This window comes from Marmota marmota, unplaced genomic scaffold (assembly GCF_001458135.2).
Source record: "Marmota marmota marmota unplaced genomic scaffold, marMar, whole genome shotgun sequence".
Classification (NCBI taxonomy): domain Eukaryota; kingdom Metazoa; phylum Chordata; class Mammalia; order Rodentia; family Sciuridae; genus Marmota; species Marmota marmota.
Genome location: NW_026000102.1, coordinates 1,867,212 through 1,889,284, shown reverse-complemented (window position 1 = coordinate 1,889,284; position 22,073 = coordinate 1,867,212). Strand labels below are relative to the sequence as shown.

General features: G+C 39.0%; 1 protein-coding gene across 8 annotated transcripts in view; it reads left to right on the top strand.

Moving 5' to 3' along the window:
- The window catches only part of Kif1b (kinesin family member 1B), a 148,428-nt gene that overhangs the window by 109,123 nt on the left and 17,232 nt on the right, over positions 1-22,073 (top strand). For all 8 annotated transcript variants that reach the window (XM_015501413.2, XM_015501410.2, XM_048783629.1 and 5 more), the window contains 10 exons: positions 610-695; positions 1,039-1,168; positions 1,315-1,477; positions 4,461-4,551; positions 6,520-6,638; positions 8,047-8,102; positions 10,412-10,520; positions 11,331-11,397; positions 12,486-12,570; positions 14,970-15,075. In XM_015501413.2, the coding sequence (XP_015356899.1) occupies positions 610-695; positions 1,039-1,168; positions 1,315-1,477; positions 4,461-4,551; positions 6,520-6,638; positions 8,047-8,102; positions 10,412-10,520; positions 11,331-11,397; positions 12,486-12,570; positions 14,970-15,075 (1,012 nt within the window). The remainder of the gene's footprint in view (positions 1-609; positions 696-1,038; positions 1,169-1,314; positions 1,478-4,460; positions 4,552-6,519; positions 6,639-8,046; positions 8,103-10,411; positions 10,521-11,330; positions 11,398-12,485; positions 12,571-14,969; positions 15,076-22,073) is intronic.

The window sequence follows — 22,073 nt, the reverse complement described above, 5'->3', positions numbered from 1 at the left end:
TAATGTATGTTCAGAAGTGATGAAAGAGTTTTAGAACTTTTTCTTACCTAAATTTTCTTTCAGGATACTTCTAGTAGACATTTCTTTGGCTGCTATTTTGCAGCACATGGACCACTTTTCACTTTTCCATAATCCAGCTGACATTCTGAGGAAAGAATGTGGCCCTTTCCTGTATTTTTCTGTCTTAACTTCCAAATGCTTTGCCCTAGTGACTGTCACTTCAGTCTTTTTCCCATGGAAACCTATCACACAATCACCAATATTGAGTTTGTAGAGGTCTCCTCCACAAGTGCAGTATAATATTTTCAAATATTTGTTTTGTGTTATTCAACACAATCTTGCCCTCATGGGAAAGGGTTAGTATTTCTAAGTGTGATATTTAAACCATCTCAGTGATAAAACTGATTCTTTACTAAGTAGTCTCACTTGAGCTAAGTGTGGTAAATCTACATGAGTCAAGTTGGAAACAGCCAATGTCATTTTATTATTTTAGAGTCATTTGTCCTTATGCAAAAGGACTGTCTTGTTTGTTTTATAATCCAGTAGGAGTTATATCTCCTCTCCCCATGTATTGTCTCATTTGATCCTTGCTGATGTTTTTCCACTTAGCGGATGAAGAAGCTCCCGATTATGGCTCTGGAATTCGACAATCTGGAACAGCTAAAATATCTTTTGATAACGAGTACTTTAATCAGGTGAGAAACCTTTGGTAAGAAGAAACACCTTGAGGGAAGAGAGGAAGTAGATGATTTTATCAGGAAAATGTCCCGCATTGGAGACCAGTTTTCCTGCCTAGAACTAAAAGTATAGGAGGCTGATTACCCCTGAGTTGCTCAGTAGTATATGGCTATGTCAAACAACTGCAGAGACCCGGCGTTTGTATTACTGTAGTGTTGCCTTTTCTTAGACAGTTCTTAATCCATATAGTTTTCCAGTGATTGTTTGTTGGGTATACAGACATAAGAAAGAAAATAGGAAAATGTGTTTTTTCTATGTTCTCATATACACTCACCCCCATCCTCGCTGCCTTGCTTTCAGAGTGACTTTTCTTCAGTCGCAATGACTCGTTCTGGTCTATCCTTGGAGGAGCTGAGGATTGTGGAAGGGCAGGGTCAGAGTTCTGAGGTCATCACTCCTCCTGAAGAAATCAGTCGAACGAATGACTTGGGTGCGTAGACAGAGTTTACTATGATTGGGACATTGTCTACGAGGGAAAAATATGGGACATAGTTGTTTTCATCAACTAGTAATGGAAAGAACTCGCTCTTCTTCACATTATTTGACCCATGTGTGTGTTCCCTTGACCTTCTTTAGATTTGAAATCAAGCACTTTGCTGGATGGAAAGATGGTTATGGAAGGGTTTTCAGAAGAGATTGGCAATCATCTGAAACTGGGCAGTGCCTTCACTTTCCGAGTAACAGTGTTGCAGGCCAGTGGGATCCTTCCAGAGTATGCAGATATCTTCTGTCAGTTCAAGTAAGCCACCCTTTGTTCTGCCTATTTAGCCAGCTGTTAAGTGAGAAGATGTCCTCTAGTAGAGAGCTTTACACTCGTGGAGATATTAGTACTCTTGAGAAACTGTCTCCAAAGGAAAACACTTTGTTCACTCATAATGAGAGTGGGAATCAGAAACCTTTACTGGAATAATACAGGGTTCCTCATGGGGAGAAGTGAGCCATGTATCCTCCTGGACCATTCTGTTGTGAACTGTCCTCCTGTACCAAGAATGTAGAGTCTGATCCAGATAAGCGTACTTAGTGATTTTAGTGTTCTTTTTTTTCTTTTTTTAATTTTTTGGTAGTTTTAGATGGACAGAATGCCTTGGTTTTATTTGCTTATTTTAATGTGGTGCTGAGGATCGAACCCAGTGCCTCATGCATGATAGGTAAGCACTCTACCACTGAGCTACAGCCCCAGCCGTTTTTAGTGTTCTTCATGATGAAATGTCTGTCTTCTTCTGCTTTTTTTTTTTTAAGAATTTAACCTTTATTTATTTATTTAAATATTCATTTTTATTTATTTATTTAAATATTTATTTTTTTAGTTGTAGTTGGACACAATACCTTCATTTTATTTATTTTTATTTGGTGCTGAGGTTTGAACCCAGGGCCTTGCATGTGCTAGGTGAGTGCTCTACCACTGAGCCACAACCTCAGCCCCTATTTATTTTTATTTATTTATTTTTATGTGGTGCTGAGAATCAAATCCAGTACCTCACCTGTGCTAGGCAAGCGTTCTACAACTGAGCCACAACCCCAGCCCATGAAATGTATTCTTAATAAATAAGGATTAAATCAGTGAATTATCTCCAAAGAGGAGTAAACTATTATTGCATCAACTGAGAAAAGCCAGTGTGGAGAGAAGATTGTGGTTTCATTTCTCATTTACTCAGAATCTTTTTCTATCCTGTGACTTTCCGGAACCCTAGCCTATAGGTGCTTTCTTCTCAAGACCTCCCAGGAAAACACTTTGTGAATCTAAAGTTTTCATTCCTCTTAACATCAATATATTTTTCAATATGGGCTGCTGTGTAAGCCTACAGTTTGCCGCTGGTACTACCCAAAGACTGCTTTAGAGTTCTGTTGTCCCTTGCCACTCAATATGTGCCCCAGCCTTCCTGGGCATCCTGATGATGGAGCTTGGATGCTCCAAGCTTGTGTGTTTCAGCCAAGTCTTGAATTAAATGTGATCACTACATAGTAAGCCACCAGTACCATTTGCTGAAACTCATGAGTGTTATTGAAATACTATCCAGCCAGTTGATTTCAGCTATTTTGTGTGTTTTCACTAAGAGCCTCAAATTTAGGGTAGGATGGACATGGCTAAGATGAATGTGATTTGGGCAACTTTCACTATTATTTTAATAAGAAAAGGTGATACATCTTATGAAACAGATCTGTTTGATTAACTGATGTCTAAAATGACAATAGGAATGTAGGAATATGTTGCCCTTTGTCCTCAAACCCAAAAGAGCAGCACCTCCACCTATATTAGCTCAGGAGTTGAGAGCATGTGGACCAGTGGTCTGAGAAGACTCAGTTTTTCTGGGCTTTCCTCATCTCTCCACTGGTCTGAGTAGGGAAGGTGCAGCTCTGCAGCAGTGGCTTGAGGTCCTGACTCAGCACTGGGACCCAGGATATCTGCAGCACCCACAACAGCAGATCAGGTCCACTAATGCCCACAAAGGGCCTCTGGCAGGTATAATCTACAATCAGGAGAAGAAAAAAATAGAGAGGAGGATAAGAAAAGAAGGAGAGAGAGAGAGGAGTAATGAGAAGAAAGAAAATATAAGGATGCATGGAGTACTAGGAAAGCATGGAATCAGTGATTTGGAGCAATTGTCAAGAGCACATTGCTGCTCACAGACTATGAACTAATTTGGAAGATAACGAGTTCATCCTACTGGTCTTTCTGTCCCCCTATTCAAAGTATTTCCTTCCCCCTTCCCTTTTTATTTTCTGAATGGGGTCAGGGAGTTTGTGTGTGTATACCCTCGTGCACATGCTCGCGTGCACACACACACACACACATGTTGGAGATTAAACCCAGGACCCCTCACATGCTGAACACACTGTCCCAGCCTGAGGGTCCTTCTGATGGATAGTTCCATGGCAATAAATCTGTGATAGGGATTCTTTAATTCTCCACTTTTAATTTCAGACTAATAATAGGGAGACTAACAATAAAATCTTATTATTTGTGAAGATAAATAAACATAGTCCGTTGATTCAGCAAGTATTTTTGGAGTATTTTTCTTTGTGTTAAGCCCTATTTGCTGCCTTTTGGGAAAATAGGCATATAAAAAGACATTATTACAAATAGTGAAATCAGGTTGTTAAGGAAAAACAGTTCCTAGGAACAAAACACTGTCAGCATAAGTCAGAAAAGACCTTCTGGAAGAGGTGACATTGGAATTTACTCTTATCTGAGTGTTAGAGACTCCCAGGCAGCTACATGATGAACAGACTTTCATATTACCTTATAGAAACTCAAGTCTGCCAATTTTTGCTACACAAAATGATCCCGTCATTTTTATTTTCAATAAAAACTTCAACAAGGGAACAGGAGTTTGTTGAACTCACTTCGCATTCTCTAAAGCATTCTTGCGTATACATCCAGTTAAGTGGGTCAATTATCTTGGTCAGTTAATTTTTCATTCATTTTTTCAAATAAAATCTAAAATGTTATTTGTGTGATATTGGAAATTATTGTTTGTTTTCTGGTGCTGGAGATCAAAACCAGAGGCTGGCACATGATGGGCAAATGTTGTATCACTGATCTCCATCCCCAGCCCAGAAGATGATCTTGATAAGGGAATAAATGTAAATAATTTTTGCTCAGTTAAAGAATCTACTTAAGTAGGATGGCTCTTACCATCAGATCCAAGTTGGGCTTTTAAAACAGAGATACTAATGAAACTGTTTAATACAATATTTGCTTGTTTTATCTTTTTATTAAGCTTCTTGCATCGCCATGATGAAGCATTCTCCACCGAACCCCTCAAAAATAATGGCAGAGGAAGTCCCCTGGGCTTTTATCATGTGCAGAATGTGAGTGATCTGGACATTTTTGCCAAGCATATCCTGGGTTTGGGGTGCCTCCGCTTTACTGGCTGAGGAAGGATGCCAGTGTGCAGTGATAATTGGAAGCACTGCTGCTGGCCCTGCTAGTCTTGCACTTAGATGAGAGAATGGACAATAGAGGGAGTGGCCAAAGTGGTGAGGCAGTCCTCAGGGAGGGAGCTGCCAGCCTCTTGTCTGTGTTACAATGGTGGTGTGAGAGCTGGTCTACCAATGAGATCTTCTATCAGTTTGAATAGAAGATCAACTCAATTTGAGTTGTTTTAAATTTCTGTCCTATAAAAATAAGCCTGTTTAATATTAGTTTTATTAAAGTTAATACATTGTCCTTAAAACCCATATATATTTATATTATTTGGTTGCAAATAATGTAGAAGAAATTAAATATGTTCTGTGGTTAAATTAAGATTCTGTCTGTTTCCGTTTTATCGGATGTTGTGATTAAGTCACTAGGGCCCCTTACAGCCTTCTTCACAGATGGAGTAAGAGGTTGCAAGTTCAGGGCAAGCCTGGAGAACTTAGAGAGCAAGACCCTGTCTGAAAATAAAAAGGGTTAGGGATGTAGCTCAGTTGTAGAGCACCCCTGAGTTCAATTCCCAGAAAACACACACACACACAACACACACCACAGAATGTGGCTCTAGCCTTCAGGATTTTCACTACTACAGGATGCTGCCTTGCCTTTTCTTGTTAACCATGTTCACTCTATAAAGGAAGAGAGGAAGACAACTCCAGGGGAAGAACAAGTGAACACGAAATATACTTGTATGTATATGTGCGTATGCACACACCCATGCACATGCAATGCTCGGGATTAAACCCAACAGTACTCTACTATGCGCTACACACACAGCCCTTTTTTTAAAATTTTGAGACAAAAATCTCACTAAGTAGCCTAGGCTGGCCTGGAACCTTCCATCCTTCTGCATCAGCCTCCTGAGTTGCTGGGATTATAGACATATGCTACTGCACCTAGCTCAAAATACAGTATTTTATTTTTATTTTTTAAATATTTATTTTTTAGCTTTAGGTGGACACGATATCTTTATTTTATTTTTATGTGGTGCTGAGGATTGAACCCAGTGCCTCACACATGCCAGATGAGTGCGCTACCACTTGAGCCACATCCTCAGCCCGAAATATACTATTTTATTTTTATATTTATACATTTGAAAACACATTCGTGTGATAAATATTAATTGCCTGCTATGCATAGAATTGTGCTTGGTATGTTTGGGGAATGCAGATGAGTCATATAGATGCCCCCCCAAGGAGCTTACAATTATGAGAGACTAGGTAAAATGCAGTAGTAGAACATGAAGATATGTGAGAAAAACATTTATTAAATGAAGTGAGAGTGGAGAAAGAAAATGTTTCTTCTGTATGCAAAGATATGTTAACTTTGTTGGGGAGCATGATTAAATGGAGGAGAGAGATAGGAGCTTCATGATGGATGTATTATAAATAAGAAGTCATGTCAGATTTGCCTTGCTCGTAGTCTACAGTCAGTATGTGTTTTTCTTATTGATATTACTGTTTGAATGGGGCCTTGAAGTATAGGAATGACTAAGATATGTGGAGATATGGGAAGGGCCTTCCTGGCAGTGTGCCGCCTAGGCCAGCCCTCAGGCACAAGAGAGGAGAAAGCAGGTAGAAGGAGCCCCAGGTGAGTTTGAGCTGAAACATAAGTGTGTGAAAGACAACAGGGTCATCAGTTGGGGGACATTATAGACGTTCTTGAACATCTGGAGCTTGTTAAAGTTACCTTAGAATGAAAAGAAGAGGGAGCCCCTGACTTTTGGTGGAGGTGGCCTGTAGAGCAAAACACCCAACACATGTTGGGAGCCTAATAGTACTAAAGCCCTCACTGAAGTGCAAATGTGTATTTTTCTTATGATAAATCTCTCCCTAATCTTATATGGCTTTATTCCTTATTAGATTGCAGTGGAGGTCACTGAATCATTTGTGGACTACATCAAAACCAAGCCGATTGTATTTGAAGTTTTTGGGCATTATCAGCAGCACCCACTTCATCTGCAAGGACAGGATCTTAACAGGTTTGGACCAGATGAGCAAAGACTTTTGTTGTTACTGTTTTGATGATTATTCCTCAGTTGCAGGAAAGGAAGAAATCTTTTGAGGGTTGAAGATGAGTAAATAATAGTTTTATGTATTACCTTATGTTTCCTTTTTAGAAATCTCACTACCTTTTTCTAGCTCCCTAATCACTAACGTTAGAGCAAATTGAATGTTGCCCCCAGATGACTTTGAATGCCATCCTTTTGTAGGAAGAGACTTTGAATAGTGTTTTAGTCAGCTTTTGTGTCACTGTGACCAAAATACCTGACTAGAACAACTTACAGGAGGAAAAGTTTTATTTGGGCTCACTATTTCAGAAGTCTCAGTCCATAAACGGCCAACTCCATAGCTCTGAGCCCAAGGTGAGGCAGCACATCATGGAAGCAGAGAAAAGCTGCTCAGCTCATGATGCAAGGTCAGGAAGCAAAGAAACAGAAAAGCAGGAAGGGGATGCAGAGATGAACCCTTCCACAGCATGCCCTACCTCCTCTAGCCATGCCCACCTGTCTACAGTTACCACCTAGTCAATCCTTCAAAATAGGATTGACTAATGAGGTCACAGCTCATAATCCAATCATTTTACCTCTGAACATTCCTGCATTAGCAGTGGCTTTCAGGGGACACCTCATATCCAAACCATAACAAATATGGTAGAAAGTTGGGGGTCTTAGGATTATAACATGGAAGTTGTATATAATTGTTCTAACAACCCTCAAATTCATAAAGCAGAAACTTTTTGAGTGGAGTCAAGACTGATAAGAAGCTGGGCACAGTGTCACACACCTATAACCCAGCAGCTCCCGAGGCTGAGATAGGCAGATCACATGTTCAAAGACAGCCTCAGCAAGTTAGCAAGGACCTAAGCAATTTAGCAGGACCCTGTCTCTAAATAAAAAATATGAAAGAGGCTGGAGATGTGGCTCAGTGGTTCAGTACCCCTGGGTTCAATCCCAAGTACCAAAACACAGATTGATGAGAAGAGCAACTAGAGGGGCTTTTTTTTAATATTTATTTTTTAGTTGTGGGTGAACACAATATCTTTATTTTATTTTTATGTGGTGCTGAGGAGCCAACCCAGTGCCTCACCCATGCTAGGCGAGCACTCTACTTCTGAGTCACAGCCCAGCTCTAGAGGGGCTTTTTTGATAGTATCAATGTCAGTGTTAACAGGTGAATTTTTTTGATCTCATTTAGTAACTGTGAGTTATAGAGGGCTTTTTAAAAAATACATTAGTCTGTTCACTGTGTGGGATTATATGTGGTAAATGATATGCCAGAGTTGAAAATGTACAAAATTCATTTTCTTAAAGGGAATTTAAACATGCCATTAAAATGAACATCTGATTCTTTTTGGTCCTGAATTAGTTTGTATTTCTGTCTTTACAGTCCACCCCAGCCCTCTCGACGATTCTTCCCTCCACCCATGCCACTCTCCAGGCCAGGTGAGCATCTGTATTCTTTGCCTGATATTCTCTGTGTGAACACATCCTTATTCTGAATGATTTCAGAAACCAATCACATCCCTCCTTTTCTGTGCATCCTTATATATTCCTGCTTCTCTTGTACGCATCTATCAGAGCTAAAATTTTTGGTTCCTGATCTACAAGTAAGCTGGGTGTGGGGATGCACACCTGTAATCTCAACTCTTTGGGAGGCTGAGGCAGAAGGATGGAAAGTTTAAGGCCAGCCTCAACAACTTTACCAAGACTCTGTCTTAAAATAAAAAAGGCTGGGGATTTAGTTCAATGGTAGAGTGCCCCTGGGTTCAGTTCATAGTACTGGGGGAGGGAAAAAAAGAAGTAAAAAAGCAATATATCTCTGTATTTGCCAGTTCTCTGGTCTTATGCAGATTTTTATAATCTCTCTCTTCCTAAATATCTCTGCTTTATTTGTAACTCTCCCAAACTGTCAGTCACTGGATATTTCTTTGCATATTAAACTTATTCTGCATGTTCGTTTATCTTGGTTTTTTTTTTTGTTTTATTTTATTCTTGATTGATTACATAATAAGTACATACTTACGAGTTCTCTCCAGTTATTTTGAAATATGCAATACATTATTGTTAACTATAATCACCCTACTGTGCAGTACAATACCAGAACTTGTTCCTCCTCATTTATATTGTTTGATTTTTCTTTATTTTTGTCCTTTTTCCTCATTGCCCACTTGTCAAATTCCCATCCCACCCTGTTCTCATTCTCCACCCGCTATACTCCTCATCTTCATCGGCCTTCAGACCACGAGAGAAAGATTGAGCTGATTCGGTTTCTCGTGTCTGGCTATGTGAATGTGCATGTACTGGACATGTTTTCTGAGCACGCCAGTGTGCTTGCCTCCTCTGCTGTTGCCACCTTCCAGAACGAGGCTGACCCAGTGCCGCCTTTTCTTTTTCTGCCAGTTCCCAGCTGCCAGAGCGAGAGGGTACCCAAACGAGATGGTTAGTAGCTAAATTAGCTGTCTTAGATGTAGAACCAACTCAAGGGCTTGTCCTGAAGCCTGGCTCGCCGTGTATGAAAACGTCTATGTTTTTTTGCTCCTTGAGCTGAAAGTAGAGTTCACCATATTGTCAAGATCACACAGTGTTTCTTTCAGAGTGCTTTTAGGAAGCACCTTTGCTGCCTGTGCTTCTTTCACATCACCCTAGGGGTGAGGCGCTCCTGATACTTTTTCTTTGGATTCTTTGAAGTAGTAGTTTTAATTTTGAAGATTTTTACTAATAGTTGGTTTTGTTTTGTTTTATTGTGTTTCCAGTCCTGAGGTTAGAGTTGGAACCCGGGGCCTTGCACATGCTAAGCAAGTGCTCTACCACGGAGCTGTACCCCTACTCTTTGTTTGCTTTTTTAAATACTTGTGGTTGTTCTTTCTGACCCTCAGATGACTGCCAGAACCATAATCCTATTTTCTTCCTCACCAGCATCACCAGTGCATGTGAAATTCATCTTGGGTGAAATACACCTGGTAGGATACACATATGATTCATAAAGCTCTTCCTATCTATTATGTTAGTGGGGCTTTATGATACCTTTTCATGGTAGCAGACTAAATATTATTATGTGCTTTTTATACACCAAGGAGACAGAGGTTAAGCAACTTAATTAAGAATTGCACAGCATCAAAACCATTAGGAACCTGGAATTTAAATCTGAAGGAAACATGTAACAGGTCATTTAGAGATTCCTGTATTTACAAATTAGACCACTGGTTTCCAGATTTGTCTGCATGTTGGAATTCTAAGGAGGAAGGCCATAGACTGATGTAGATTATTGGGGACATGGCCTAGGTTTTGCCATCCTTAAGATCCTTGGTGACCCTTGGGTGCAGGAAGATCTCCAAGCTGTGGGTTGAAGAATAGATCTTCACTTCACCTCTCCAGCTTCCATGGAGCCTCATGATGTGTGAAGTTCCTCTCTACATCCTTTTTAAGCACTGTCTATGCCATTCTACAGTGATACCATGCCACAAAATAAGATTCTAGAATTGAAGAGTTTTTAGTGATTTTGTGAGCACATTTATTTTGCATAAATCTGTTTGCTTATCTTTGAGGACAGTCTGTTAAGAAGGAAAAAGATTCTCTCCATTTTTCTTGTTCTCTTAATTAGAGGTACCTACATGGTTAATATTGGGTCATCTTTGAAATCTGTCTTCTGACCTGCTGCTTTTCCTAAGTGTGTCCTTGAATGCTAACATTAGAGAAGCTTCAGCTTTTGCTTTTGGACCAGATTTGATATTTTCTAAAATTTTTTTTTAAAGTTCCAGCCACCAAATTAAACCCCATGAGCAAAACCAGCCTTGGCCAAAGCATGAGCAAGTATGACCTCCTAGTTTGGTTTGAGATCAGTGAACTGGAACCTACAGGAGAGTAAGTCCAACTTTCTAAATTTTAATATAGAGCAAAGTGTTTCAAAATTAGGAAATGTAATATTTGACTCTCCTATTTGAAGAGATCCTGTATGTGGTTGTCAGCAATGATGTCACTTTGAAGAATTTGATTATCAGGGGACAGATCATTAATGCACTGTAAGGAAGATATAGTTACAGTGATGGTTTCTACCAGTTAGTTGCTTTTTGGATCTTAAAAAAAAAAAAAAAGATCTAGAACCTGAAATTATCTCTTTCAATTGCTTTGCATTTATACGGTATTTACTGGACTCTTATGTGAGGGCCAGAGGTGAGACCAAAAAATGTTACTGTCCTTTGAGTATTTCAGTCTAGTAAAGATGATGAGACACCATAGACATGTGGAAAGGGTTGTAAAGGCCAATGGTTTTGTGATTAAATGCCAACATAGGTGAGAGAGAGAAGAGATCAGAGTTTTGAAAAACAAAGATCACTGGGCTACAGTGCTTAAACATAGCTTTGCTTTATATATATTTTAGAATAGCTATTTCAAAAAAGTTTTATTTTCTTCAATTATTATTTTGATGTTTCTTCCTCAGATCTTAGTTTATATATATGCTTGCTTTTGTATATATTTTAGAATAGCTATTTCAAAAAAGAGTTTTATTTTTTCAATCACTATCATTTGTGAAGCTCCCTTGTGATTTTTATATACTTATCATGATGTTTGGAAATTCTATGCTTTCACAGCCAGAATGTCTTAAGAGGGTTAAGGAAGGCCTTGTAGATGAGATAGTACTGACTTCTGTCTTTTGCATTTCTATTTTTATAGGTATATCCCAGCTGTGGTTGACCATACAGCAGGACTGCCCTGCCAGGGGACATTTTTGCTTCACCAGGTACAAAGACAGGGGGAAACACCTAGGAGCGAACCAAATAATTTAGAAAAAGAAATAGGGGGCTGGGGTTGTGGCCCAGCGGTAGAGCACTCGCCTAGCACATGCAAGGCCCTGGGTTCAGTCCTCAGCACCACATAAAAATAAATAAACAAAGGTATTGTGTCCAACTACAACTAAAAAATAATAATAATAAAAAAAGAAACAGAACACCCCCCTCCCTTCCTCCCTTCCCCTCTCCTTCTCTTTCTCTCTTTCTCTCTCTCTCTCTTTCTGTCTTTCTTTCTGTTCTTTTTTCCATATCAATGCTTTGTAATAATATAGTGATATTCATGTTACATATTCATACAGGCACACAATATAAATTTGGTCAGCATCATTTCCCAGTATTTCCCCTTTCCTTCCCCTCAGAACTCTTTATTTTTCTCAGCTTTTCATCTCTATTTCAGGGATAGGGAGCTGAGAGGAAGAATGTTATCCTCTCTTTTTATTGGTTGCTGGGTATTGAACCCAGGGCTCACAAATTGTTTTTCTTTTGTGTGTATGTGTGTGTGTGTGTTTTTTTTTAAGGCCTTGGCTTATATATACCCTTGCTTTTATATATATTTTAGAATAGCTGTTTCATAAAAGGATTTTGTTTCATTCATTTACTATTATTTGTGCAGCTCCTTGTGATTTCATATACTTACCATAATGCTTAGAAGCCCTGTGCTTTCACAGCCATAATCTCTAATAATGGGTAGAGGATGAAAGTTGTGATAGACTTAAATCTGATTTTTCAATTTACATCTCACTTGGGTAAATCAAAAGTGAATTCAGTCAGTGCTCAGAACTGCTTGGGCATGGAGCAGGGAGTTCCATAGTTGAGACACACAATCATGGCATCTCTCTTGAAACCTTATCAGAATCTGAATATTGCTCAGTTCCTGGCTCACCCCACTTTGTTTAGAATAATAACATGGAGAGATTTTCTCCTACTTCTCCATCTTTCTCCTTCCTGCCCATTCCTATGCCATACAATTCAGAAAACAACAAATAAGAGGAAATGATAGATTGCCCCAGCTAACTCACAGCCCTATTCTATTACCCAGGGTATCCAGCGAAGAATCACAGTGACCATTATCCATGAGAAGGGGAGTGAACTCTACTGGAAAGATGTCCGTGAACTGGTGGTAGGTAAGTATACATCAGCTAAGAATAGAACCTGGCTGTTTATTTATTTGTTTATTTATTTTCAAATATATTTATTTATTTTATTTTATTTATTTATGTTATGCTGACAATTGAACCCAGTGCCTCACACATGCCTAGCAAGTGCTGTATCACTGAACTATAGCTGCAGCACAAACCTGGCTTTTTAGACATGTCATTATTCTCTGTTTGGGACACTGGTAATATTCTGTGTTCTCCAGTATAGAGAACACAGTATATGAGGATGATAAGAGTCCTTGAGTTTGAAATCCTTCAGGGCTAGGAGTGTAGTTCAGTGGCAGAGCGCTTCGCTAGCATGCTTCAGGTCCTAGGTTCGATCTCCAGTTATTCTCTGGCTATACACAAAAGTGAAATTCTGGTTTCTCAGTTCCCATTATTGAGTTAACAGTGAAAACAACGTAGGAGGACTGGGTTAACTTTGTGAGAAAGGTTCTGAATGGATTCAAGAGAATTTGTTTTCTAAACATAAACATTTTAAGTAAGAGAGGCCTAACATGCATATGCCTAACATCAAATGACTAGAGATCCATGACCAAAGTGGAAAAATCAAGCATCCTACAGAGTAAGAGCTTCAGAATGGTAGTCCAAGGCAGAGGTTCAGAACCTTTGTTGCCATGGACCTTTTGGCAATGGTAAAGCCTTAGAAAATAAATTACAAAAGAAATTAATGATACTGGAATACAACTGGTAAGATTAATTAAACACATTTGCACTACAATGTATTCTTCGTTGAGGCATTAAATCACAAGATCTAACGTGAGTCTGATGACCATAATTCCACAGTGGTGATGGATGAATGAAAATCAGTTTGATATGGAAACATCTGTGGTTAATACAGGGGACAGAGTCAACAGGTACTGCTAATTCATATGTGGTTTATTGCCTTCCATAATTCAAGGAAATGTCAAATTTCAGTTAATTGTTTGTGAGAATAAAGATATAATTTTTTCTCCATCTAAGTGATGGACTGCTTGAGTTCTATCTATGGACTTTTGTGTCCCCATGAACCCGATTAAGAACCTTGGGAGGAGATTATACTTTCTTATCTGAGGCAGTGGTTTTTAAGCTTTTTCAAAATTATTTTTTAAATATTTATTTTTGGGGGCTGGGGATGTAGCTCTAGCGGTAACACGCTCACCTGGCATGCGCGGGGTGCTGGGTTTGATCCTCAGCACCACATAAAAATAAAATAAAGATGTTGTGTCCACCGAAAACTGAAAAATAAATTTAAAAATAAATAAATAAATAAATAAATATTTTTTTTTAGTTGTAAGTGGACACAATATCTTTATTTATTTATTTTTATGTGGTGCTAAGGTCGAACCTAGGGCCTTGCACATGCTAGGTGAATGCTCTACCACTGAGCCACAACCCCGGCCCTCAAAATTATATTATTATGGCATATTAATGTACAAAACAGAAGAGATGTTTTTATTTTTTTTTTTAATATTTATTTATTTTTTAGTTCTTGGCGGACACAACATCTTTGTATGTGGTGCTGAGGATCGAACCTGGGCCGCACGCATGCCAGGCGAGCGCGCTACCACTTGAGCCACATCTCCAGCCCCACAGTGACAATGTTTTTAGATTAGAAAGGAAGGGGGAAGATCCAGAAGCAGTGGTCCCTCGGGCTTCTCTGAGGAACTCTACAGTTTAGTTTGACAAACTCTTTTGTGTAATGTTTATCAGGCACCATGTGCTTTTCTGAGTGCTTTAAAAGTATTAGTTTATTTAATCTTAGTAATAGTCACATAAGGGAGAAATTATTACTGTCATGAACTGAGGCTCAGAATCAGGATGAGTGTTAAGCCTCATAGCTAGTGAGAGTCAAAGCCACAACTTGAATCCAGCTGTCCAGCTCTCAAGGTTGTGTTCCTATCATCTGTGGAGTACTGTGTCCCCTAGTTTTATAGCATTTAAAACAACAGAGTTGTGGCATTTTGAGCAAGAAAGTGGTAGAATAAAGTCAGTGGCTAAAGAACACATTGGAATGGAGGACATGTGACTAGCAAGGAGACCAGATGAATGGCTGTTGCCAGTTCCAGATTGATGGGGAAGATGGCCTTTGTGAGCAGGACAATAATATTGAGAGTAAAAACTGAGATCAATACAAAAAATTCTTTGAACAAAGAATAAGGTTTCAAGGCTGGAATAAGGTTTCAACAACTGACTAAATGTGCAAAACAGGGGAAACAAGACAGACTGGAGAAGCCTTCAGGACCCTGCGCTTAACCAGTTACAGTGAAAACGACCTAGGAGGACTGGGTTAACTTTGTGAGAATGGAAAGTTTGTTTTGGACTTAATATGTTAATGTCTGGTTTTTAATGTGCCTTTCTTCTGGTTTCTTTATTATTTCTGTTAGGCCGGATTAGGAATAAACCTGAGGTGGATGAAGCTGCGATCGATGCCATCCTGTCCCTGAACATCATCTCTGCCAAATACCTGAAGTCTTCCCACAACTCTAGCAGGTGGGGCATCCTAAGAAATGCATGCAGATGAAGAAACTAATTTACTTCTCACTTCAAAATTCCCTATTTCTTCCTTTGCCTACCCAGCTCTCAAAAAAGAAAGAAAAGTGATTGGATTGTGTGTGATCATTTACCTTTAGAGAATGGATGTTCTACTCCTACCTTAGATGTTGCCACAGTAGTAAAGAAAAACCAGACCAAAAACCTCGGCATACTACCCAAGGGTTTAAAAGTGCCCATCAATTATTGCTAAACCTAAACATTTTCTGGTGAAATGGTTACTGTGGAGAAAGGTTTCTCACTGCTGAGTAGCATGGAAATTTGTCCTCCAAGGAATAGTAAAGCCTTTTGCATTCAGTCTTTGCTGCTGCTAGTATAGACTTAGTCGTTATCAATTTTTGCTTCTTATTTCCATTTATGCATAAAGTTGATAAATTAATATAAACTCTTGTGTCCAAGAGTGACTGCTGTAAATAGTGGATTTTTATTGTTTTTAATTTTTAACTAGTTTCTCTCAAAATATTCTTTTATATCCAAGCGATGACAGTGCATTAAAGTACATGTTCATGTTGCTTCATGTGTGATAGACTGGAGACAGACCTGCTGCTTCCTCTTACCTCACCCATGAAAGGGGTTATGAGTAAGGCTGACTCAGAGAGTCCATCTCTTTCTTTTGTAAAGGCTGGGAAGCAGGAGCAGCTATATATATATATTTTATTTACTTTTTAGTTGTAGTTGGACACAATAATCTTTATTTTATTTTTATGTGGTGCTGAGGATCGAACCCAGGGCCTTGCACATGCTAGGCAAGCGCTCTACTGCTGAGCCACAACCTCAGCCGAGCAGCTGTAGGTTTAATGTGGGCTGAGAATGCTTCTCGTTACAGGGCTTCTCTGTACCTCCATCTACTGAAAAACTTGTTCGTGTCTATTTGGGAAGAGGGAGGGGAAAATGAGAAGTTTTGCATACAAAGAGGAAAAAGGAATAAACTTCTGCTTGCTTTTTTGCATGTAAGGTTAGCTAGCAGGGACTGTAGAAAGGGAGGAAGGAATGTGTAAGCAGGTATGTATTTGGGGAGTGGATAGAGAGATAGGGGGGTGTGCATTGACCCTCCCTGGGCAGAACTGTGAATAATCCCATTTCCCTAAAGTCAGTAGTAACTCCACATAGCTTTCTCTCTTCTGCTAGACATTATTTATAGTCAATATTCAGCTGGCATTCACTAGTACTGTTTTCTTTGCAATTTTAAAAAATGTATCTTAAATGTTCTTAGGATACTTAGCAAAATACCAGGGAATGATGGTGTTTGGTTTAAATGCTGGTTGTGCTGACTTTACCTGCGTTAGAGTAACATGAAAGGTTCTTTGTATTCCCCCTTTGGTACTGGGGATTGAACCTAGAAGCATTCCATCACAGTACTACATCCCCAGCCACCCTCACTTAAAATTTTATTTTTTAAATTGTGAGACAGAGTCTTGCTAAGTTTCCAAGGCTGGTCTCAAACTTGGCAGTCCTGCCTTAGCCTCCCAAGTAGCTGGATTATAGCCGTGTGCCACCACCCTTGGCTTGAAAAGGTCCTTTGGCTCATGCCCAGCAGCAGATCAGGCTGTAAGAAATTAATTTGCCTTCTTTAGAAGCAGCTTATCTTATATAATTAGTTAATAAAAAAGTTGACTAAAGTTAAGAATAATGAAAAGATTGTTTAAAGGTGTCTTTCTGTTGTAACTTAAGTGAATATACACTTATATAGCTTATCAAGCTTTTGCTGTAGGACCAAGGCCTTTTCTTTAATTGCAGAATTATTTATTGGAATTCTGTTTATTTTCTTATAAAACCACACTCATCATCTATGATTTTCAGTTTGGTAGAACCGGAATTAGAAAGCCTATAAAGAAAATCTAAATCCAAAATCCTTTCAAATTTTTATCATTTATCTCATTAACATTTTATCACTTAAACATCTTATAATTTTACTCTTTCTTTTACATTTATCTTGCTCAAACTTCATTTAAACGGCTGTTTTTAAACAACTCAAAACTATTGAATTTTTAGGGGCTGGGGCTATAGCTCAGTGATAGAGCACCTACCTGCCTTGCACATGTGAGGCACAGGGTTTGATCCTCAGCTCCACATAAAAATAAATAAAAAGATATTGTGTCCACCTACAACTAAAAAGATATTTTAAAAAAACTATTGAATTTTTAGAATAAGAATTCTTTTTATCTTCATATTTTATTAATTTCCTTAATGTTTCATTAGATAATAATAAGCACAACTGGCATAAATAGGTTTTGGGCCAGAAATAGAAATGTACTACTCACAGTGGGTAAGTTTAAAATCATCTTTTTTTTTTTTTTTTGGTACCAGAGATTGAATCCAAGGGCACTGAACCACTGAGCCATATCCCCAGCCCTATTTTATATTTTATTTAGAGACAGGGTCTCACTGAGTTGCTTAGCGCCTCACCATTGCATTTCCTTAATTGAATGTCTCAGGAAAAGGGACCATGTCATTGTAAATGCTGTATCAAAGTGGATCCCAATATCTGTCAGTTGTCCACTTGAATTCACTTTGCTTATTAGCAAATTTGACTTTTCCATGTTTTTTTTTGTTGTTGTTGTTGTTGTTTCTGCTTTTTCTTTTTCTTTGTTCCTTCCCTTCTGTTGCTGCACTAACAAAAGCCCTTTCTATGTTTTTGCAGGCTCTTTCTTGATAAGGATATTCCTAGGTATTTTCTGTTTGTTTCTTTGCACATAAAGATTCTAGTTTATCAGAATGCTTTATGTCTTATGTTGCTTTGATTATTATTTTAATTTAGTGGTTTGTTCCCCATGTAAATCTAAGCTGTGCCTAGGATAGAGCAAGACCTTTTTCTTTGTGTCCTGGGTTTTTCTGCTGTGTGTACATTTTCACATATAACTTCATAATTTTAGAGTTCTAAATTATTTTCTCATTCCTTTTACTAAGTTTGTCCATTTTATTCTTTATACCCTTTAAGCTTTTCTTCTCTACTTTGCAAAGTGGAATGCCCATCTCCCCTCACTTTATATGGAATATCAGGCCTTGTTCTCTGTTCTCTTTTGTCCCTCCTCTCTCTCTCTCAAAAGCTTGAGAGGTTTATTGCTCTACCAAAACCTTTGAAAACTGCTCACATTCTTCTTTGTTTTTTCTGCATGGTAGTAGAGACCACTTTGGCTAGCTGAGTCTGTGTGAAGAAATGTTAAGTGTATTTGTAAACATTTTTCATTCTTCTGTCAAAGGTCCTTATCTTTCTTATTTTGGAATAGAAAAAAGTCTGGATTAGTAGTAAAGAAAGTTTTTCCCATCTCTTCCTTTATTTGATTTAGGGAAGCAAGCTGAAAGAAGCAATGCATGACAATATAGCCTGAATGTTTTTTGACTGATATTATTAATGAGTTTACGTCTTATTTATTTGTTTGTTTGTTTTTGTGGTGCCATGGATCAAACTCAGGTCTGGGACTGCACTCCCACAATACTGCCAGATCCAAGTTTTTTTGTTTGTTTTTTGTTTTGCCGTGTTGGGAATGGAACCCAGGGTCTTAAACTTGCTAGGCAAATGCTCTACCACTGAGCCACATCCCTGGCCCCAAGTTTATATCTTAACCCAGACTCCATCTAGTTGGTATTTCAGAGAGTCTCTTAGTAAACTCAAGAGGGTCCATCAGGGGCTGGGCTTAGAGTACTTGCTTAAGCACACATGTGACCCTGACTTTAATCCCCAACACACACACACACACACACACAAAAAAAAATCCTATTTTATATTTTATTTAGAGACAGGGTCTCATTGAGTTGCTTAGTGCCTCACCATTGCATTTTCTTAATTGAATGTCTCAGGAAAAAATTAGTTATGACCATAAGAAGTTGGTTTTTAAATTGTTCGCAATTAATAATTCAAGTGAATATATAATTTAAGCAGTTACCTTGAAACCTGTTTCTTACTTTGGTCCTGTGTTGGTCAGCACATCTTTAGGGAATGTATTTGGAATCATTTTTCACTACCTCCTGAACCATACAGGAAAAAGCATGCACTGGGACTCAGCTCTGTTTCTAACTCCAGGTTCTCATGCCAATTATTATTATTATTATTATTATTATTATTATTATTATTATTATTTCTCCTCCTCCTCCTCCCCTCCTCTTCCTCCCCCCCCTTCCTTCTTCTTCTTCACCAGGATTTGAACCCAGAGGCATTTAACCACTGAGCCACATTCCCAGCCCTTTTTAATATTTTATTTTGAGACAAGAGTCTTTCTGCGTTGCTTTAGGGCCTCACTAAGTTGCTTAGGCTGACTCTGAATTTTTAATCCTTCTGCCTTGGCCTCCCCAGCTTCTGGGATTACAGGCATGCCCCACCACACCTGGCTCATGCCAATTTCTTTTAATTGATATTGCTTACCAATCTCAGAGTATTTCTTATAACCACCTCTCAAGAATTGCCACCTTTGAGCTGGGCACATTGACCCTACAGCTGGACCAATTTGGTACTGGGTTTAATCCCCAGTACCCAAAAAAAAAAAAAAAAAACCTGCCATTTTTGGGTATTCCAATAGAATGTTTTGTAGCAACTACAAAACAAAACACACAAATTTTTTTCAATATAGCAATGTTTTAGTGAAGTCAAAATTTCCTTTATGTTAGCCAGGTTTCTGCCAGTGAAATTTTCACTTTAGGTTACGTGAAAACACAAATTTGGAGAGGCTTTCCTGTACAAGTGTAAAACATTGCCTCAGCTGAAAGACCCAGATGAGCAAACTGAGGCACAGAGATTTTTCAAAACAGGGATTTGAACTCAGGGTGGAGTTCTCTGGAGCTCAGAGCAAATCACTAAGTATAGGCTATAGGCAGCAGTGATAGGAATTTCTCTCAGCTGTCAGAGGGACTTTTTTTTTGGGGGGGGGGGCTAGTACAAGTAGTGGCTGTCCCTGTACCATCTGATAGGTAGGCCCTAGTCTAGGCACCTTGACAAAGGCCATAACACAATGAAAGAACAGCTGTTGAGGTGATATAGTTCTTAGGTGGCTTCTGCTGAAATGGTGAATATTGTCACCCAATGTTAGAATCTGTCTTAAACCAGATTAAAGCGAAGATTGTATCTAAGCAGGGCTATGTGGATGCCTCCCTGAACCCAGAAGCCATGGAAAGTTTCCTGTTGTCTATCATTTAATTTGCTGTTTGAGCCCCTTGGTGACTTTATCTTATTAGCTGCTTCTATGTATAGTCCTTCAGTGTCTTTGTTGAGAATTTTATGACCCAAGCTTGTTGCTTTAAAAGCTAGCCATTTAAGAATTAGTCCTGTAAGAGTTAAATTAAAAAGCAGCTATAAAGGGGTATGACCACACCTTACAGGCACTTGGAGTATGTGTGGTCCAGGAGCTCACTTTCAGAAATGTGTCATTTCCTTTGTTCATTCCAGAGGATGAAGCATTGGGTATGTTTAGAGAGGACTTGCCTGCTAATTATCACAGGAGACCTAGAGAAGGCAGAACCAGTCAGATCACCATTTGGGCTAGACTAAGGAGGAACCTGGTGGTAGGGTGCAGACACTCTTCCTAGGTGAGTCAGATGTGCTATGGAGAGCTAGTGGTGGTGGAGTAGACGAAGCATCTTCCCTGACACATGTCATGGTCACAAGGAGGGAAGGGTGAGGCAGAGCCTGAGGTTGATCTGTAAAACTGCCATCAAACCCAGCAGTGTTTCAGATGAGACTTGCTAAACTGAAAGGGTAAATGTCAGCTTGTCTGTATTTTTTGTCAGTAGGGAAAAATGATATTAGAACAATTCAAAAAACATTTTTTGGGTATCTTCTAAGTTTAGCTTCTGATTCTTTCTTAAATAAAAGATTGTCTGGGGGCTGGGGATATAGCTCAGTTGGTAAAGTGCCTGCCTCTCATGCACAGGCCCTGAGTTCAATACCCAACACACACACACACAAAAAAAAACATTGGTTGGGTGTGGTGGCATACACCTATAGTCCCAACAGCTTGGGAGGTTGAGGCAGGAAGATACAAGTTCAAGGCCAGCCTCAGCAACTAAGCAAGGCCCTAAGCAACTTAGTGAGAACCCTGTCTCAAATAAAATAAAAATAAAAAGGGCTGGAGTTGTGTCTAAGTGGTTAAGCACCTCTGGATTAAATCTCTAATACCTAAAGAAAATGTATGAAATACAAAAAGTAACAAATGATAACAGCTGGCTCTTGTTTAAAAAATCATCCTTTTTTGGGGAGTACCAGGGATTGAACTCACGGACACTCAACCACTGAGCCACATCTCCAGCCCTATTTTGTATTTGATTTAGATACAGGATCTCACTGAGCTGTTTAGGTACTAACACCTTGCTGTTGCTGAGGCTGGCTTTGAACCCTTAAACCTCCTGCCTCAGCTTCCCAAACTGCCTCCCAAATTACAGGCATGCACCACCACACCTGGCTAGAAAAAAATCATCCTCTTTTATTGAAATACCGGCTCTTATTCTTTTATTTAGAACAAGGCTCTCCATATTTAAAATTCTTCTACCTGTTCCCACCAGCAAGCCTTCCGGATGTATTTTTTGTTGTTGTTACTGGGGATTGAACCCAGGGGCACTTAATCACTGAGCTATATTCCCAGCCCTTTTTTTAATATTTTTATTGTGTATATATATATTTTTTTAATTGTCAATGGACCTTTATTTTATTTATTTATATGCAGTGCTGAGGATTGAACCTAGTATCTCACCCATGCTAGGCAAGTGCTCTGCCCCTGAGCCACAACCCCAGCCCTTTATGTTTTATTTTGAGACAGGGTCTCAGTAAGTTGCATAGGGCCTCACTAAATTGCTGAGGTTGGCTTTGAACTCGATCCTCTTGCCTCAGCCTCCTGAGCTGATGGGATTACTGCACCTGCTCCCAGATGTATTTCTTATGTTTTTTTTTTTTTTTTTTTAAGAGAGAAAAATTTTAATATTTATTTTTTAGTTTTCAGCAGACACAACATCTT